At 37.4% G+C, this 19,576-nt stretch overlaps 4 protein-coding genes across 4 annotated transcripts; 1 reads left to right on the forward strand and 3 right to left on the reverse strand.

The window, feature by feature from the left end:
* LOC104730637 lies at positions 1,227–2,321 on the reverse strand. Its single transcript, XM_010449840.1, has one exon. It carries the CDS (start codon positions 2,319–2,321, stop codon positions 1,227–1,229), a length of 1,095 nt encoding a protein of 364 aa, XP_010448142.1.
* LOC104730658 (trafficking protein particle complex II-specific subunit 130 homolog) lies at positions 2,935–12,407 on the reverse strand. Its single transcript, XM_010449858.2, has 21 exons — positions 12,074–12,407; positions 11,259–11,488; positions 10,819–11,000; positions 10,430–10,613; positions 10,037–10,127; positions 8,375–8,535; positions 8,177–8,266; positions 7,917–8,078; positions 7,606–7,667; positions 7,281–7,371; positions 6,880–7,043; positions 6,507–6,720; positions 5,870–6,415; positions 5,569–5,781; positions 5,039–5,429; positions 4,861–4,951; positions 4,660–4,744; positions 4,361–4,547; positions 3,634–3,935; positions 3,346–3,436; positions 2,935–3,253 (listed from the first exon to the last, which is right to left on the reverse strand). Exons 1-21 carry the CDS (start codon positions 12,135–12,137, stop codon positions 3,075–3,077), a joined length of 3,780 nt encoding a protein of 1,259 aa, XP_010448160.1. The 5' UTR covers positions 12,138–12,407; the 3' UTR covers positions 2,935–3,074.
* Positions 13,029–15,361, forward strand: LOC104730647 (universal stress protein PHOS32). Its single transcript, XM_010449851.1, has 3 exons — positions 13,029–13,853; positions 14,925–14,982; positions 15,109–15,361. Exons 1-2 carry the CDS (start codon positions 13,148–13,150, stop codon positions 14,930–14,932), a joined length of 714 nt encoding a protein of 237 aa, XP_010448153.1. The 5' UTR covers positions 13,029–13,147; the 3' UTR covers positions 14,933–14,982; positions 15,109–15,361.
* LOC104754930 (trafficking protein particle complex II-specific subunit 130 homolog) lies at positions 15,615–18,368 on the reverse strand. Its single transcript, XM_019231090.1, has 7 exons — positions 18,356–18,368; positions 18,142–18,230; positions 17,704–17,885; positions 17,317–17,500; positions 16,240–16,330; positions 15,913–15,947; positions 15,615–15,680 (listed from the first exon to the last, which is right to left on the reverse strand). Exons 1-7 carry the CDS (start codon positions 18,366–18,368, stop codon positions 15,615–15,617), a joined length of 660 nt encoding a protein of 219 aa, XP_019086635.1.

Raw genomic sequence — 19,576 nt, forward strand, 5'->3', positions numbered from 1 at the left:
TTGAGACGATTCCAGTAGTCCCAAACGCCGTGTTTTCGTGTAGTGTTTAGAGAATTAACGAACCATAAGTCGGAAGTAAAATCTTAGCAAAAAAGTTGGTTCATTCGATTTGATTTATTCACAAACCCAAATAGGGATATCAGAAAGTAAAACCGGTTTTTATTTTCTTTTTTCGGAACATTGTAAATAAAATAGCTCAAGACAAGACTTAAAAAAAATCTTAGTCCTTGCAAATAAATAAGTAGCTGTAAATGGCACTATTAGTGTGTTCGACCAAAACTAATAAGATACTACAAAGCAAAATATCTCAGTCATATTGAGCCTTCTTAAGAAAATAAAAGTGCCTAATATAAGTTTTTAAGTTTTGGTCACCAAAAAAAAAGAAGACATCCAATTCAAATTATTTAACTTACTCAACAATTACGAATTTATTTGTAGAGTAAAATTGAAACAAAACTTACTAAAAATTTAACTCACTTTCTTTATTTCTCTTTTTTCTACTCAATTTACCTTTAGTTTTGACCCTATAATTAAGTTTCTGTATTGCTCATTCTTTGCTTCTAATTCTTTTATTTGAACAGGCTTTTATACTTCTGATCATCAGGACTTTTGATTTACTTTGGAAGGTCCAAATGTTTGACCAAATAGTAGTGTGAGTAAAGGGACTCTATATTTTTATCAGCAATACTTCCGCTTTGACCCTATAAATTAAGTTTCTGTGTTGTTCACTAATTCTTTAAATACACGAGAGCATGCTGCAAACAGAACCACTTTCATTTGATCCTTCCATGGCGGACGACGACTTTGGAGATGACTTATACACCCTATAACACTAACAGATGTTCGTAACTTGCTAGTCATACAGATAGACATAAGAACAAAAATCAAACTAAGTTACTTAGTTGCATTGGCAGAGTCGATAGGTGAAGTTGATAAGAGCTTGTTTTCTCTGTTTAAAGCTTACGTAGACATGTATATAGACAATGTAAGTATGTAACATATCATTTTTTATTACAATATATGTAACTTCAGCGAGCCAATACCAACAAAACGACTTTTAAAGTGAAGGGGCAAATTCAATATTATGAATTTCAGAAAGTTCAAAACTGGAACAACAAAAGCCACATACATAAAATTAGCTATGATCTGTTACACCAACTACTCGTGAAGATAAGGTTCTTATTGTGGATTCAGGACTCGGACTCAATTCTCAAAGTAGTAGCTAGCTAGACTATATTTTGAGGTGGAATATGATAAGGGGCCACCGACGTATAGTTTACACTTCTGATAGAAGTTGAAGAATAATGAAGATTGACAATGGCCCTTTCGTCGACATCCAAGAGTTCGATGCTGTTAGGGCACATGCCCGGAAAGGAACTAGCAGGGACACAAAAAGGTTCACACTTTGAGATGAAAATGCAAAGACCTCCTATGTCTTGAGTGTAAATAGCGTTTCCTTCTTCCTCAAGCTTGAACACCATTAGAGCTCTCGTTTTCATTTTCACCCTACCATTGGCGGTGGCCTTCCTGTACAACTTAACCAAGAACGTTTCACCAGTGGATCGTGACTCCACCAAGTGTTCGCTCGTGCAACACGAATGCAAGCGCTCCTGCTTGCTCCTGGTCAGCTCGGGAAGGTTTTGAAATCGCAACCTCTGAATCTTTGGTTTGTTCGTGTGTTTACCGAGATCCCATGATCCAATCAGGTGTCCTCCAGAACCGAGTAGGCAAAACATATCATCTCTCTTGCAAAACATGACACGGGAGGGGAAGAAGCAGGGGTTTTCAATTCTAACGTTGGTCCAACCAGTTTTACTTTGAGCGGGTCTGCAAAAGCTGAGTTGCGGTCCCAAGAACTTGACAGCCACAACACAGTCTTCATCCTCGGGAGAAGGTGAGGACATGGCTACGTTGGTTACAACTTGGGTTTGGCAACCAGGCAGAGTCACAAGAGGAGGCAGGGGAATGCGTTTAGGATTTGTATCCGATGCAAACGGGTTTAAATCATCTTGTAGACGCACCACGCCGTCCTTAAAGGTAGCTACCCAGCCATTAGATGCCCCTATTGTTACAGTTGCATCATTCTCCTCCACCAGCTCCGTAGGCACCTTCTTTTCCAAATCAACGCAGCACTTTCCATTAGCATTCATAATCACGAGATTATTAAGACCCTCTCCACAATAACGAGCGGTGATGATGGTACAAGGTGGCGTTTGCCGCAAGGAAGTTGAGAAACCATTAGACAGAATCAGAAGAGAGTATCTTATCAACCCAGGTTTCCCACAGCAGAGCTTCGGTAGCCGGCTAAGAAGAAGAGACATGATGAAAACCCTAATTTTAAAAATTGGTACTCTTCCCCACCTAAAAAAACCCTACATTAATTAATACAGAGGAAATGGCCTTGCCCACCAAGTTTGTCGATATTGTGGAGTATTGAAACAAATCTACTTGAATCACCTAGAGTATATACTGTACATAAAAGGTTTATTACCACGTCAGCCAAAATTCAGGTTTAAGTAAATGTTTTTTTTGTAATGCCTAAAATAACTTATCATGCATCTACCACTGGTCTCACTTATTTATCTTGGTCCTCTTCGCCACACTTACGATAAAAGAAACATGAAAATAAATACGTACTACCCTATTTTAATTTATGCTTTTGGACGAAATGTACAAAGAAAATAAAGGTGCTCCTGCTGTGATGGTAATGTATGTACGTGAACATCTCCATTCAAAAGTAATTTGTATTTAATTGCAAATCTTCTATTGTGCAAACTTCTAGTATGTGAATAGGAAACATTGAGAATAATAACAGCAGGAGACAAAAAAAAAAATCCATATACACATGGACATGGATGCCCGAATATTTAAATGCCTTGTTGATCAAAATATAAGCAAAACTCAGAAATCCGCACGCAGAGTACACGGTTTAAATATAAGAAAAAACCACTCTTATCATTGCTATTCCCATGAACTCAATTCTCTGATATTTATATGATCGCAAACCAATAAAATTACATAGAAACAATGTTCTCTTAAAAAAGACATTTATAAAAAGAGCGAGCTTCTATTAATTACTTGACAGGGATGCAGTAGGAAGAACTTAGAAGTGGAGGCAAGACGCATACCAAGTGAGGACCCGGTGGATTGCTGCTTACATTTGCTTCTTCTACATTTGGCAACCCCAGTTGAGGAGGGCGGACATAACCCGCAACTAACGGGACACACAGTATAGATATTACTACTCTTGAACCTGTAATATTGTTACCAGAAAGAACATATCATCACTTGGATGCAAAGTGTTTCTTGCACTAATACAAGTAAGAAGAAGCAAATATTACTTACCTTGCTCCTCTGAGAGAGAGACATGGCCTCTCTTCCTACCAGCGATCATCCAGTTCTCCGAATTTGCATTGACTTCATACAACACCTCATCCTTGTGTAAATATAACAATAATAGTTGATGAACATGCCGATATTTTAATGAAAAAGAGCTAACGATTTAAAGGGAAATTCTGGTGAATTAGAAAATGTTAGTGATTGATGGTGACAGCAATCAAAACTCTTACGAAAAAGTAATATTTTGTTTAAATAGGAAGCTATATCAACTAGTTCGATCTGGACATCACTTACATGTTGTTGTTCGACGGCTTCCCTTTCTTTGAGATCTTTAAGCCTTTCCACTCTCCACTGCATGGTGATAAGTTTCCCGACCCTAAGCCCATCAGAAGAAAGGGGAAGGAATCCAACTGTGAGGCAAGGATCAAGCACTGGACGTTGCAAAACAATAGCACTCTTGAACACCAAATCTCTCCCTTCAGTATCAGTTCCAGAGTTATCTGCATCCACTGGCTTGTGTGCCCCAGCTGCTCTATCTCCATGGATTCCATATTTGATATTCAGAATGCTCTCTGGTAGTTGCAAATCTTTCCCTTCTGTCGTATAAACAATTAGTTAGTTTGCAGTTAATAAAACTGATTATATTCCTCTGTTTTCATATGCAAATCCCAATGTATGGTTATAGCCACACATAAAAGGCAATCACCCAAATACTAGCATAATTTGATATAAAGCATCCTGATTGTAGGCTCACAGAAAACACGATCTGTGCAACGTAGATATGCTTAATGAAACGATTTATGGAAGAGAAGAGAAGAAAGAGTTCAGGGGTATGACATGTTCTATTAAGTGGACTAAGCCATTGTCGAATTCTCTTGCCAAATCTATATAAGAATACGTTTTGTCCAGAAATCATAAAGAGCTGCAAATGGCGTTATTAGTTAAAGTGTGTTTGACCAATAGTAAGATATAAAGTAAAAACCTCAGTCATATTAACCGTTCTTCAAAAGGATATGAATACCTGATGACATAGTCTTGTCTAGGCATAAACTGAACACGACTGCTGCTCTAGATCCTGGAGACACAACAAGCGGAAAAAACGTTGAAGTCGGTCTTCCATCATTTTGTCCATGAACAAATCCATCTTGAAGATCAAGCCAAGCATCAAGAACTATCAAGTTCGCCTTGACTAGGGAGTGTAGCATGACCTGTAGATAGAAATTAATTCACTAATAATCTTGGCTGGACGTGAATTAGATTGAGCGAACTGAGAGCTTAAGGATAAGATTTCTAAATTTTAAAAGAGCTAAAGTTGGCTACCTGCAAAACCAAAGTACCATCATTGCATTTGTTTGCCACCCTTGTGGTCACATCAAATGGGTCGGTGAAATGTGCAGCTATGGTTCTGCTCACATAACAAAAGCAGAAGAAAGTATGATGAGAAAAAGAATGTTTCAGTCGGGTCAAACCTCTGATGCGGATAAACAATGATCAAGATTTGCCACACCAAGGAAGAAATACCTCTCAAATATCTGGTTATGATGAACCCCAAACTCAAGTTTCAAAGCTACAGTTCTCATTCCCTCTAAAATATCTTGTTTCAGCGGATTGACTGTTAGCACAAAAGAAAATATGATCATTGGCCAGAGGATGTGACACAAACATGTAATAATCAGAAAATCATTTTTTTACTGCAAACCTGAAGATGACCCTCTAGCAAGCTTCTCACTCAATGCACGAACAGGGACCCATAGAATAGAACTCACATTGCTTGCCCAATCTGAAAACACTATTTTACCATCGCAAAGATTAAGCACCTCTGAATCCCGTACCGGAGAGACAGGACTATCTTCTACCAAAACATCAGCTTTTGATGAACTAGCATCACAATCCGTGTCCATGTAACTCTCCATCTCAATGCCATACGAGTCCTCAATCTTTAGCCCTGGACCAGTATCAATGTGCAAGATGGCGCCTTTAAGTGAGTAAGCAATTGGACGTACTATGATACCAATCCATTGGGCTTCATTTATTAGCAGCGCAGAAGATACAGCTGCAGCAAGATCGACCAGAGCTCTTGGTTTGGAAACCTAAAGAATAAGAAGTCTATCGTATCAACAAAGGAAACAAGTGTGCATAAGAGTATCACTACTCATGCATATAATCAATGATTCTTTATCATTCCAAAAGCAGTAGTAACTAATATCTTAAAACTGGGAGATCATGTACCTTCAGGATAGGTCTTGTTGGCTTTTCATAACTCATGAAGTCATCACTATCTGCGGGACCACCCTTTGAAAAGCTGTGAGACCTGAATCTCAAGCGCCCAATCTGGCCAGTAACGACTCCCAAGACATAGGAACCAGGTTTTTGTGGAGGCAAAGAAAAAGTGATAGTATTCCTTCCGGGCTTTAGCACAGTTGCAGCGGAACTCTTTAAAGCCTGAAACCCATTCCATATACAAAGTTCATAAGAATGAGAAATTTGATAGAGGAAAAGAACGAGAAATTCATGTCTAATGGAGGCAAACCTGGCCGCCTTCGTCAGTGTTGTTGGTGGCTACCAAAGTAAGACTAAGCGAATCAAGGGTGATATCATCAGGAAAGCCACTCCATACAGTAACAGATAGATTCCCAGGGTCTCCATCACACAGCTGAAGTGGAGGGCCAGTGTTTCCAGAAAACGTGATCAACGATGACACATCTAAGGGAACTGGGTTCTTCATTTCACTGTGTGCAAGAGTAAGAACCTCGGACTGAAAAGCTTGCCGCTCCTTGGACGAGAATAAACCTTTATCCAACGAAAGTAGTCTAACACAAGATGACATGTACCCAGCTTGATCGTTAAGAATCTTTTGACACTCAGCTAAATTAGGTAAGACTTCTGCCAGTAAATCTTGCCATCCTTCACCCGCATAAAGGGCACAAACTTTTTCATAAGAGTTTGCAGCCAAATCATACTTTCCGTGCTTGAAGCAGACAGCTGCAATTTCCCCATCAAGAACGACTCCATGTCTCTTCCACCAAGAACGGTGATAGTTTTCGGCAGCACCTTTAGTTAGGTTAAGATATTTATTCTGCCACAACAAAACTTATACATGAGAAGCTAGAAGAAAGAGCAGCATAAATATCAGAAGCTTCCCTGCCCTTATGGTATTAGCATGCTACCTCAAAATCCTGAATAGATGACAATTTCTTCAACAAATCATTATCTGAAATGGTAAGTCGCAGAGCGTGCTCAGCTGCAACAAAAATTTCAGCAAGCCGCATAGGCCTATCTAGGGGACTCTCAAAATTTCCAGGTGAAGAATTTGTTCTCGACATAGGAGCTGCTTGTACTTTAAGAGATGAAGGTGTTCTCGGAGATGCTTCTAAACCTGATCTGTCGGAATATATAAACATATCATTTTAGTTCCTCAAAGAATAACAAAAGGTGATGATTTGCAATACTTCCTGGAAACTTTGAAGATATATGAGATTAAGTGTTAAAACACTTGAAAGTACGAACGGCTAAAGAACAGAATTTTATAAATTTCATTACCCTTCGGTAAAACTTGGGCGCCCATCAAATATTTCAGGAATATTTCCAGTAGAAAGAGAAGCCCTTCTTCTGTTAGCCACACGCAAAAGGACAGATGGTTCAAGAGGTAAAGCTTTCTGTTGAATACCAAAGTGCTTGGTCCTTAAAGTTGCTTGGAGAATAGTCTGTACCAAAACAAGGAGATAAGTATTCTTAAAACATTAACAAATAGTAAATATAGTTACGCAGACCTAGATCTCACATATACAACATTTATAAACAATACTCTGGTAAACAAAATTATGCCAGTGTCCACAAGAGGTCATGCAAGTACAGTTTAGCAACAATGTAAAGCATGAGATTGGCTACAATACGAATGTTATCAAATAGATAACACATCACGCGGCATATGTAGATTATACCTTTTCTTTTTCAAGGACCTCAGAGGAAGCATCTTGTGGAAGAGATGGCCAGACTGCCGGTTTTGGCCAAGGCAGCATACTGAGACAAGCACTGCCCATAAAAATGTGTTGGAGTTACTACTTAACATCATCAGCATAGCCTAATCCCAAAGAGAAAGAAAAATTGACACGCTTTTTGAGCAAACAAAGAAATGCTCTGTTTTTTTTAAAGTGAGACATACTTCCACACTAATTAGGTAATCCTTTCTCAACGGGAAGTCACTGGAGAATTAATTCATCTATTTAACAAGTAAATGCACATGCTGCAACAAAAATAGACCCGTACCTGTTCAGTGGACTTTTTTCGATGTCTGTTCCATATCCTATCAGATATCCAAGTCTCATGAACTGCCATGATCAGAAAGGTATCAGCACTCAAATATAATTTTCATATTAGATTTTATATGCAACCAACAAAACAACTGTTTATGTGCTTGGACATAAAGAAACTAGTATGGCATCACATAAGACAATTAGCGAACTGTGACATAGACAAATGCAAAATCACTTCAACAGAAACTGAAAGAGGATGTCAGATGGGAAGAGAAACAAGGGGTTTATTCATTATACAAATTTTAAAAGCAAGCAGATTTCTACCTTAACCCGTGAAAGTGAATAGAGATCACCCTGAAGACGGTAGAATTCCTTCTCTATATCAGGTGCAACCACTCCATCATGGTGATGAGAAGCAGTTGCTTCAATCAGCGCTAAACATGCAGTAATTACCCAAACTTCCCGCATACAGAAGGGCAGTACACTCTACAAAAGTAAAAAAAGACGAGAGAAAACAAGGTCGGTCAAATCAACAAATCAGAAGTATGATAATAAGCGTGTTTTTTAGTTACAGTATAGGCTACCTCATGGAGGGTTAAGGCCTTTGCAAAACTAATAACAAAAGAGTATCCCCTCGATGCAACTTCAAAAGGACGATTCAATTTGAACAACAGCTGCAAAGAACCACAAAGGGGTAAGCTAATGAAAAAATTATTAAAGTAAAGCTACAATTGTGAAAGCAGAAAAGGACACTCAATATGATGGCTCTCGTGTTCACCAACCCTAGATTGACAGGCAAAGAGATACTGTCTAAACTCGAATTCTCTAAAAGAATCATCTTGCACAATCTGTGTCAATGGTTTGCTTCCTGGTTTCAACAGCGCAGCTTGGTCATCTTCACTGTCGAATCCTCCAAAATCCCTCTGTTTCCCAGGCATATTCACTGCATTGAAGGTAATGCATGATAGATTATTTGTTAAGAAAAAATATCGGAAAAAGTAATCAGTTTGTTGGATGAATATTGTTCCCAAATGCTTTAAAAGATAAAGATAGATGTCAGGTTTGTCAAGAACTAAGAATATAAAACTACATATAATCTATCTTCCTGCTACAACTTAACAAATGCAAAATAATAAATATACCAAATAGACAAAAACATGGATTTTTTATTGCCACGGATCTGCAAGAGAAAGATACAAAGGTAGGCAAAGAACCTGTTTCCAAATAGCAGAGCTCTAGTTCATCATATTCACGTAATGCATCCTCATGAAGATGAGCCATCTCAAATATGAAAGCCAAACTTTCCTGAGATAGCATAGAACAGTAAGACCTTTAAGAAAAACATTGTGACCTTTAAGAAACTGAGAGAAGTTTCATCTCAAATGTGACTGCAACGACCAAAGGTGATTTCTAGGTTTAACAGATGGGAATTCTTCTCATACTTCTATGGAAACAACAAAAGGGGGACATAAATCTCCATCAGGGACTTAATTAAAACAGTATAAAATCTAACTACAAAAAAGAAGAAACAGGACTTTAAACCATTTTATTCATCTACATAGAAGCCACATTTCACTTTCCTTTGAGAAATTGAGAAGAGAGCTAACCTTCAAGATGAAAAAGTTACAAAAGTTCCATATTGGCATAAACCGCTGCTCACTGAGCTTGCGTATCTCATCCTCGTAGAATTGTGCGCGCCTATCCAAGGTATTCCTGATGCACTCGGTAATCTTTAATTCCAGATCCTCCCAAAAGTTTCCGTCAGGGCCATGTACATCCAGCTTACAGCACCTTAAAAGCATTGCCGAAATTATCAAATGAAGACTATGTATGGCATGCATAATTAATTAAAACTGATTAACCTAATACTTTTATTAGAACTATAGTAGGAGCAATCAAGTCTCATTAGGAATCTGGCACGGTGTTTTTTTTGGTTCTTGCCTACTTGTATCGAAGCAAAAAAAACATAAAACACAGACTAATCTACATTGCTTACCTTTCTCTCTTTTTTGAACTGAACTCAACTTCAAGCTTCGCATATACTTTCTTGACAGACTTAGTTGCTTGATCATTACTTGGATGAGCTTTAGATACAAATACAATAAACCATTCCCTCTCATCATTTTGAACAATTAATTTCAGACGTGGTTTGAGAATGTTTTTAAACTCATCAAGATCCTGCAAGGTCAAAAGTATGCTCAGAAAAGCTAGAAGACCAAAATTGTCGAACCACATAAGTGATAAATCTAACCTAGTCCAGAAANCTTTAAAAGATAAAGATAGATGTCAGGTTTGTCAAGAACTAAGAATATAAAACTACATATAATCTATCTTCCTGCTACAACTTAACAAATGCAAAATAATAAATATACCAAATAGACAAAAACATGGATTTTTTATTGCCACGGATCTGCAAGAGAAAGATACAAAGGTAGGCAAAGAACCTGTTTCCAAATAGCAGAGCTCTAGTTCATCATATTCACGTAATGCATCCTCATGAAGATGAGCCATCTCAAATATGAAAGCCAAACTTTCCTGAGATAGCATAGAACAGTAAGACCTTTAAGAAAAACATTGTGACCTTTAAGAAACTGAGAGAAGTTTCATCTCAAATGTGACTGCAACGACCAAAGGTGATTTCTAGGTTTAACAGATGGGAATTCTTCTCATACTTCTATGGAAACAACAAAAGGGGGACATAAATCTCCATCAGGGACTTAATTAAAACAGTATAAAATCTAACTACAAAAAAGAAGAAACAGGACTTTAAACCATTTTATTCATCTACATAGAAGCCACATTTCACTTTCCTTTGAGAAATTGAGAAGAGAGCTAACCTTCAAGATGAAAAAGTTACAAAAGTTCCATATTGGCATAAACCGCTGCTCACTGAGCTTGCGTATCTCATCCTCGTAGAATTGTGCGCGCCTATCCAAGGTATTCCTGATGCACTCGGTAATCTTTAATTCCAGATCCTCCCAAAAGTTTCCGTCAGGGCCATGTACATCCAGCTTACAGCACCTTAAAAGCATTGCAGAAATTATCAAATGAAGACTATGTATGGCATGCATAATTAATTAAAACTGATTAACCTAATACTTTTATTAGAACTATAGTAGGAGCAATCAAGTCTCATTAGGAATCTGGCACGGTGTTTTTTTTGGTTCTTGCCTACTTGTATCGAAGCAAAAAAAACATAAAACACAGTCTAGTCTACATTGCTTACCTTTCTCTCTTTTTTGAACTGAACTCAACTTCAAGCTTCGCATATACTTTCTTGACAGACTTAGTTGCTTGATCATTACTTGGATGAGCTTTAGATACAAATACAATAAACCATTCCCTCTCATCATTTTGAACAATTAATTTCAGACGTGGTTTGAGAATGTTTTTAAACTCATCAAGATCCTGCAAGGTCAAAAGTATGCTCAGAAAAGCTAGAAGACCAAAATTGTCGAACCACATAAGTGATAAATCTAACCTAGTCCAGAAATCATATACAATACTAACGGTGCCTACTCTCTATACATAGGTTCTTGTCTCTTATAGCAAAAGGAAAATAGAAACGAATATCATCTTTGTTTCATATTCTGGCAAGTGACTACTCGCCACTTCCAAGAGTGATACAGAGAAACGAGATAAACAAGATATCAACAAGACAAGTACCTCACACGTCACAAGAACTATAGTTGCATAAGGTTCTCGAAACCAGAACAAATATTGCTCCTGCGGGAATCGACTACGAAGTCTCGCGTCTGTAGTTAATATGAATTCGACCGGCAAGTTCTCAATAAAAACCGGATTTCGAGTCTTGTTTGTCAAGAACGCTCTTTTTAATGGCTGATGTTCTTCAAATAAACCTTTCACTGTAGGCCACAGATCAGACACATCTTCCACTGTAAAAGAAAATGCAAGCAAATACTATTACAACGAGTAAGATCACTGGCAAAGGGAACAACAAGAAAGAGAAGACATCTTAACACTAACGAACAAGTAGAGTTAAAGTTCAGAACAAAATAAATACTCATGATCAGTTCTCTCTCTTTCCAATTTCAGGAAAGGGTGCTCATTTCTAAGCACTTTTAGCTTCATATGAGTATACACTCTGACCAACCAATTACAAGTTATTGAATAAATATAATCACAAGTCCACAGTTCAAATAATTTAATCATATGATCTTCAACAACGGTATTACAATCTTCCCTTCTAACTCTCTTTAAGTATGGAGAAGCTCAAGAAGACTTCAAAATGAAGCAATTAACAACCAACTATCAAATTGTGGATACAGTATTTCATCGGATTCAAATTCATATCACCTGATTTGATCCTTCAACTACATTGAGAAACTTTCCACTAATATCTAACTAAGACATCGCAAAATGTGGCAAAAGTTAAAGAAAGAAAGATGCGAAGTAAGATCCTAATCGAATGTAGTAGTAAACGTATAGATTTGAAGAAATTGGGGAGAATTGAATTCTACCGGCGGCGACGAGACGATCGCAGGAATTCTTAATCGTCTGGAACTGAGCCAAGTAGTTCGCCATCTGATTCACCGATCTAGACGGAACATATGAGTCTTCAAGCTGCAGACGATGGTACTGAGTCTTATATGATAAGGAGGAGGAGGAGGATGAAGATTTAAGCGGAGAATCAGGTTATGCCGGCGGTACAAGAACTTCCGGTGGTAAGTTCGTCGTCTTCGGTAAGTCCCGGCGACGGAGATCTGGTGGTGAAAAGGAGGCGACGGGATTTAGATCTTAAAACACCTCCGATGTATCACAATTTGAACTACTTAAATCTGAGTCACTGATCTTACTAGTCCTCGATCTAGGCACGACCAAAATCAAATCTTAACCGGTTTATTTATAAACAATAACCGGATTATAATCGGTTCAAAACCGTAACTATTAACCGTAAAAATAGATTAATTACGGTTAAGAATATACTAATCATAATCGTTAATTAATCAAAACTCTTGATACGGTTAACTGCACGGTTAACTGCACAGTTAAACGTACGGTTAAACCTTTAAAAATATAAATATTTTATTTTAAAAAATATCTTAAATGGTTAATGTGTCCGCTACAAAATCTAATCCACTTCATTACTCAGTTTCCATTAATCTAATCAAATCAGTTTGATTTTAATTTAACTTTTTGTAAGCTCATGACCATTAATTTCTTTCCTTTTTTGTGTAATTTAATTAAATAAAACTCATGACTATTTAGCTAATTCACTATGAATAATATATTGTTTTCCAAAAATACCACCAAAGTAACACTAAATTTTAACATTCAAAATTAAATCCTAAATACTAAAACTTATCTTTTAAAAATTAACTATAAATCTAAAATATCTAAAAGTGTGATATTTTGATGATAGCTGCAGATAGAAGAAACAAAAACAAAATAAAAAGAAAAGAATAGTATTAAAGAATTCGAGAAAACACGCTTCTTTATTATTCTTCTCCGTTAAAAGAGAGAAACCTCTCTGAGACTCTCAATTCGTTTTTTTCACTTTCCGACGAACAAAACAAATATCTCTGAGTAAAATCATGAATCCAGATTCCGATCATCCTCAGCTTCCCAACATCAAGATCCATCACCCTCCATCACCACGTCACTCTCACCACCACCACTCCTCTTCAACTCCCTCCTCCGCCGCAACTCCAACTCCAACCGCCGGAGCTCGTCGTAAAATCGGAGTCGCCGTTGATCTCTCCGAAGAGAGTTCGTTCGCCGTTCGTTGGGCTGTAGATCACTACATCCGTCCCGGAGACGCCGTTGTTCTTCTCCACGTTTCTCCAACCTCCGTCCTCTTCGGTGCCGATTGGGGACCTCTCCCTCTCAAAACTCAACCTACTGTTGAAGATCCAAACGCTCAATCTCAGCCTAGCCAGGAGGATTTTGATGCTTTTACTTCATCCAAAGTTGCGGATCTAGCTAAGCCGTTGAAGGAATTAGGGTTTCCGCATAAGATCCATATAGTGAAAGATCATGATATGAGGGAGAGACTGTGTCTTGAGATCGAGAGGCTTGGTCTTAGTGCTGTCATTATGGGAAGTAGAGGTTTTGGTGCTGTGAAAAGAGGAAGTGACGGCAAGCTTGGATCCGTTAGTGATTACTGTGTTCACCACTGTGTTTGCCCCGTTGTTGTCGTTAGATATCCTGATGATCGTGATGGACCTGTCCCTGTTGTTACTGTCAAGTCTGCTGGAGATGATGATCAAGATGTTGTTGCTCATCATCAACACATCAAAGGTTAGGGAACACATTAGATGCTTTCGTAGTCTGTTTGTTTTCATGGATGTTTCCGTATATATGTTAGATTTAGGTTCGATAGTGAGTGTTGTGAATATGTTGTGATTAGATTGCCATAGATGGTAAATACAGAAAAATTAGGTAGCTTAATTAAGATAACTATTTCGATTTAGTGCAAGTAGATATCCTTATGGAGCTGAATAAATCATATCAGTGTTTTAGATTAGAATACTCTTTACATTACTAATCTAGAAGAAAAATACTTTTGGCCCTTGGAGAATGAATGGTTTTTTAGGTGCTTTTGTTTCTTTGATTTTTCCCCTGTTGGGTTTAGTTTGAGGCGACATTGATTGTAATTAGCATGTCATGAAAGTATCATATATCTTGATTTAGAAAATGACAACTAGAAATTACCGTCTTCTAAGCTGCTATTTGTAATCTTGAATTCTTCTCATATTTCTGAATATATTTGCTGAAAATCAAATTGGGGCATTGTTCTGATAAAGCTGATATATGTAACTCTTGCATGCTCTTCATATTTCTGAAAGGAACCTTCAATGTGGGTGGAAGTTTCTGTTGTTGTTTTGCTCTGATCCGACTAGGAAATATTATTATAACGGGGATGTTTACAGAGAAAAAAACCTAGAAATGTATGGGGACTCATAGAAAGAATCTGGTTGTGTAATATGCAAAAAAGGTTATCTGTTACGACTAATGTGTATATCTAATGGAGATGTATTACCTTCTTACCTTTCTGATGAAAACTTGCTGAGTTCAGTAGATTGCTTCTTCAGTAAAAGGCAAATACTGGTGTTAATACTAGAACATTTGTAAAAAGAATCTGAATGTATACTGATAAGGTAAAAAGGCCATAATCTGAAGGTTACATATGTTATCTTCACCACACTGCATTACGACTTTACAACATATAAGCTGCATGGTTTATTAGTGATTCGTCTCTGTGTATCTTCAAACATTGAAATATCTTTTGTGAATAAAGGATTATTCCAGTAAATATATTATATATCCATGATCTGACCAAATGACGATGTTTCTGTGTTTCTACCACAGATGAGTGATGCTTCGTGGGATCTCGTCAGGTTCACCTCACCCTCTTCGCATCATCAAGGTAATATATTGTAAGCTTCTATTGTCTACATTAATCTCTGTCAGGTTCACATTAACGATTTCTGTAAGCTTATATTGCCTACATTTATCTTGATTATTCTTCTTTCATGTGTTTGGGATTGAAAAGGTACACAAATCAAGCAAGGGTATTAGCGGAATGTCCGGAGGAGTGTTTTGAGTGTGTGTGACTAAGTTGATGGATTTCATTTGGTTATGTAATGCTTTCTACATCAAACATGAAGGAAGAAGAATGATTATGATTTTCTTTAATAAAGACTGGTAGTTTAGGTTTGTTCTATTGTGTGAGGTTGAATGTTGAGTCTGTTTAGATTTTAGTTAATGTTAAAATCAAATAAAGATCTGGTTGAATTATTATGGTTTTGGTTTGACTTTTTGGAATTTAGATAAATTATAAGGATTGAAGTTTTGAAAGATGGATGTCTCCAAAAGTTATTTTTAAAAAAAAAAAAAACACAAAATTGAAACACCAAAAAGTTATTAAGGCTAATTTATTTTGCAAATATAGAGTAGATGACTATAAATATCGGACATGTACAAGTAATTTCTTCCCGTTACGATTTTACTGTTGTGACATCAATAGATAAATTGACATAAGAAAACAGGTATGTGACATCAATAGATAAATTGGCTGTGCCAATCAAGTTCGGTTTTGGCCAAGGCAGCATACTGATACAAGCACTGCCCATAAAAATGTGTTGAGTTACTTAAACATCATCAGCATAGCCTAATCCCAAAGAGAAAGAAAAATCGACACGCTTTTTGAGCAAACAAAGAAATGCTCTGTTTTTTTAAAGTGAGACATATACTTCCTCACTAATTAGGTAATCCTTTCTCAACGGGAAGTCACTGGAGAATTAATTCTTCTATTTAACAAGTAAATGCACATGCTATAACAAAAATAGACCCGTACCTGTTCAGTGGACTCTTTTCTATGTCTGTTCCATACTTCCATGATCAGAAAGGTATCAGCACTCAAATATAATTGTCATATTAGATTTGATATGCAACCAACAAAACAACTGTTTATGTGCTTGGACATAAAGAAACTAAGAGACAATTATAGCGACAAAACAAATGCTTTAAGAGATAAAGATAGATGTCAGGTTTGTCAAAAACTAAGAATATAAAACTACATATTATCTATCTTCCTGGTACTAACTTAACAAATGCAAAAAAATAAAAATATACCAAATAGACAAAAACATGCAAGAGAAAGATACAAAGGTAAGAAAAGAACCTGTTTCCAAATAGCAGAGCTCTAGTTCATCATATTCACGTAATGCATCCTCATGAAGATGAGCCATCTCAAATATGAAAGCCAAACTTTCCTGAGATAGCATAGAACAGTAAGACCTTTAAGAAAACCATTGTGACCTTTAAGAAACTGAGAGAAGTTTCATCTCAAATGTGACTGCAAGGACCAAAGGTGATTTCTAGGTTTAACAGATGGGAATTCTTCTCATACTTCTATGGAAACAACAAAAGGGGGACGTAAATCTCCATCAGGGACTTAATTAAAACAGTATAAAATCTAACTACAAAAAAAGAAGAAACAGGATTTTAAACCATTTTATTCTTTTTTTTTGTATGAATGTTAAAATTATATTCACCAAAAAAAAACTGTTTTACAAATTAATGCATCATTGTAGCTGAATGTAGAGAAAGAAATCTAAATTTGTTGAAGAAACAACTGAATTAAAAAGGGTGAAGTTGGAACCAGAGCTGAAGACCATTCTCATAACCATGAACCGTCGACAAGGTGAGCAGCCTGTTACGGATGCTTTTGTCGATGAACCGGAAGAGACTGGACGAAGCAGTGGGAGCCGTACCATGCCGCCTAGCATTACGTTCGCGCCATAGACTATGTATCGAAATCTGGAAAGCGTAACGCAGAAGAAAACGATGGAGCCGAGGGATGGAGTCATCGAGTAGCAAAGAGGCCAAGTGATCCCAAACGACAGTGTACTTAGTCCCCAGCAGAGTTAGAGTCAGAGGAGACAAAACTTGAGAGGAGTAAGGACAGGTGAAGAAGAGGTGGTTTCGAGTTTCTTGCTGGCTGTTACAGAGAACGCAGGCACCATTTGCAGTAGCCGTCCATTGGACCAACTTATCACCCGTCGAGAGTCGGTTATGAAAAACTAGCCAAGTAACAAAGCTGTACTTCGGAGTAGAGTGAGTGAACCAAACCCCACTTGACCAAGCGCAATGAGGGTCCTGCTGACGGATTAGATGCCAAGTATCAGACGGAAACTTTTATTCATCTACATAGAAGCCACATTTCACTTTCCTTTGAGAAATTGAGAAGAGAGCTAACCTTCAAGATGAAAAAGTTACAAAAGTTCCATATTGGCATAAACCGCTGCTCACTGAGCTTGCGTATCTCATCCTCGTTGAATTGTGCGCGCCTATCCAAGGTATTCCTGATGCACTCGGTAATCTTTAATTCCAGATCCTCCCAAAAGTTTCCGTCAGGGCCATGTACATCCAGCTTACAGCACCTTAAAAGCATTGCAGAAATTATCATATGAAGACTATGTATGGCATGCATAATTAATTAAAACTGATTAACCTAATACTTTTATTAGAACTATAGTAGGAGCAATCAAGTCTCATTAGGAATCTGGTACGGTGTATTTTTGGTTCTTGCCTACTTGTATCGAAGCAAAAAAGCATAAAACACTGTCTAATGTACATTGCTTACCTTTCTCTCTTTTTTGAACTGAACTCAACTTCAAGCTTCGCATATACTTTCTTTACAGACTTAGTTGCTTGATCATTACTTGGATGAGCTTTAGATACAAATACAATAAACCATTCCCTCTCATCATTTTGAACAATTAATTTCAGACGTGGTTTGAGAATGTTTTTAAACTCATCAAGATCCTGCAAGGTCAAAAGTATGCTCAGAAAAGCTAGAAGACCAAAATTGTCGAACCACATAAGTGATAAATCTAACCTAGTCCAGAAACCATATACAATACAAACGGTGCCTGCTCTCTAGACATAGGTTCTTATCTCTTATTATAGCAAAGGAAAGTAGAAACGAATATCCTCTTTGCTTCATATTCTGGCAAGTGACTACTCTCCACTTCCAAGAATGATACAGAGAAACTATGGTTGCATACAGAGAAACAAGTACCTCACACGTCACAAGAACTATAGTTGCATATGGTTCTCGAAACCAGAACAAATATTGCTCCTGCGGGAATCGACTACGAAGTCTCGCGTCTGTAGTAAATATGAATTCAACCGGCAATTAAGTTCTCAATAAAAACCGGATTTCGAGTCTTGTTTGTCAAGAACGCTCTTTTTAATGGCTGATGTTCTTCAAATAAACCTTTCACTGTAGGCACAGATCAGACACATCTTCCACTGTAAAAGAAAATGCAAGCAAATACTATTACAACGAGTAAGATTACTGGCAAAGGGAACAACAAGAAAGAGAAGACATCTTAAAGGTCAGAAGAAAATAAATCCTCATGATCAGTTCTCTCTCTTTCCAATTTCAGAGAAATTCAGGAAAGGGTGCTCATTTTAGCAGGAAAAAAATGGGCTGAAAATAAAAGAAAATAATCTTGTACGGGAGTTCGAACTCATGATGGGTGAGACACATTAACACTCCTAACACCACTAGACTAACAAAGCTTTTAAGAAAATATAGCCGAATTTGCTATATAATATATAAGGCCACAAGCTGATGCTTCATTGGCTTGGCCTTTGGGCCGGTTCTGCGGTTGAGCCTACTTGTTTTAAAGAAGCTGTTGAGGATGATGTTTGGAATCATTCTATGACTGATGAGTATTCTGCACTTGTATTACAACATACTTGGGATGAGACTACACTTCCTCCGGGTAAAAAGGCGATTGGTAGCAAATAGGTCTACAAAATAAAGCATCATTCGAATGGGAAGATTGCTCGCTACAAATCACGTTTAGTCGCTCGTGGGAATCGTCAGCGTAAGGGTCTCGACTACACTGATATGTTTGCTCCAGTTGCTAAACCCACTACTGTACGGATGCTTCTTGAGATTGCTGCAGCTAAGAAATGGGAAATACACCAAATGGATGTTCACAACACTTTTTTACATGGAGAATTACATGAAGAAGTTTATATGAAGTTTCCCCCTGGGTTTGAAAGTTCTGATCCTTCCAAGGTTTGCCGTTTGCGTAAGTACATCTATAGGCTTAAACAGGCACCCCGCTGCTGGTATGCTAAGTTGAGTGATGCTTTGAAGAAGTATGGTTTCAAACAGAGAAAAACTGATTACTCACATTTTTCTTTTATCACTAGGAAGACTATTCTAGCATATCTTGATTTATGTAGATGTTGCTAGTAATGATCTCTCTACGATGCAGCGTTTTAAGAACTATCTAAGTCAATGCTTTCACATGAAAGACTTGGGGAAGCTCAAGTACTTTGTTGGCAATGAGGTTGCCCGCAATAACAACGGTATTTTTATTTCTCAATGAAATATGCTTTGGACATCATTGTGGAAACTGGTCTTCTTGGGTTTAAGCCGATTTCTACTCCTATTGAACTCAGTCACAAACTTCTTCGTGATACTAGTCCTTTCA

The sequence above is a fragment of the Camelina sativa genome, chromosome 2 (assembly GCF_000633955.1).
Source record: "Camelina sativa cultivar DH55 chromosome 2, Cs, whole genome shotgun sequence".
NCBI lineage: Eukaryota > Viridiplantae > Streptophyta > Magnoliopsida > Brassicales > Brassicaceae > Camelina > Camelina sativa.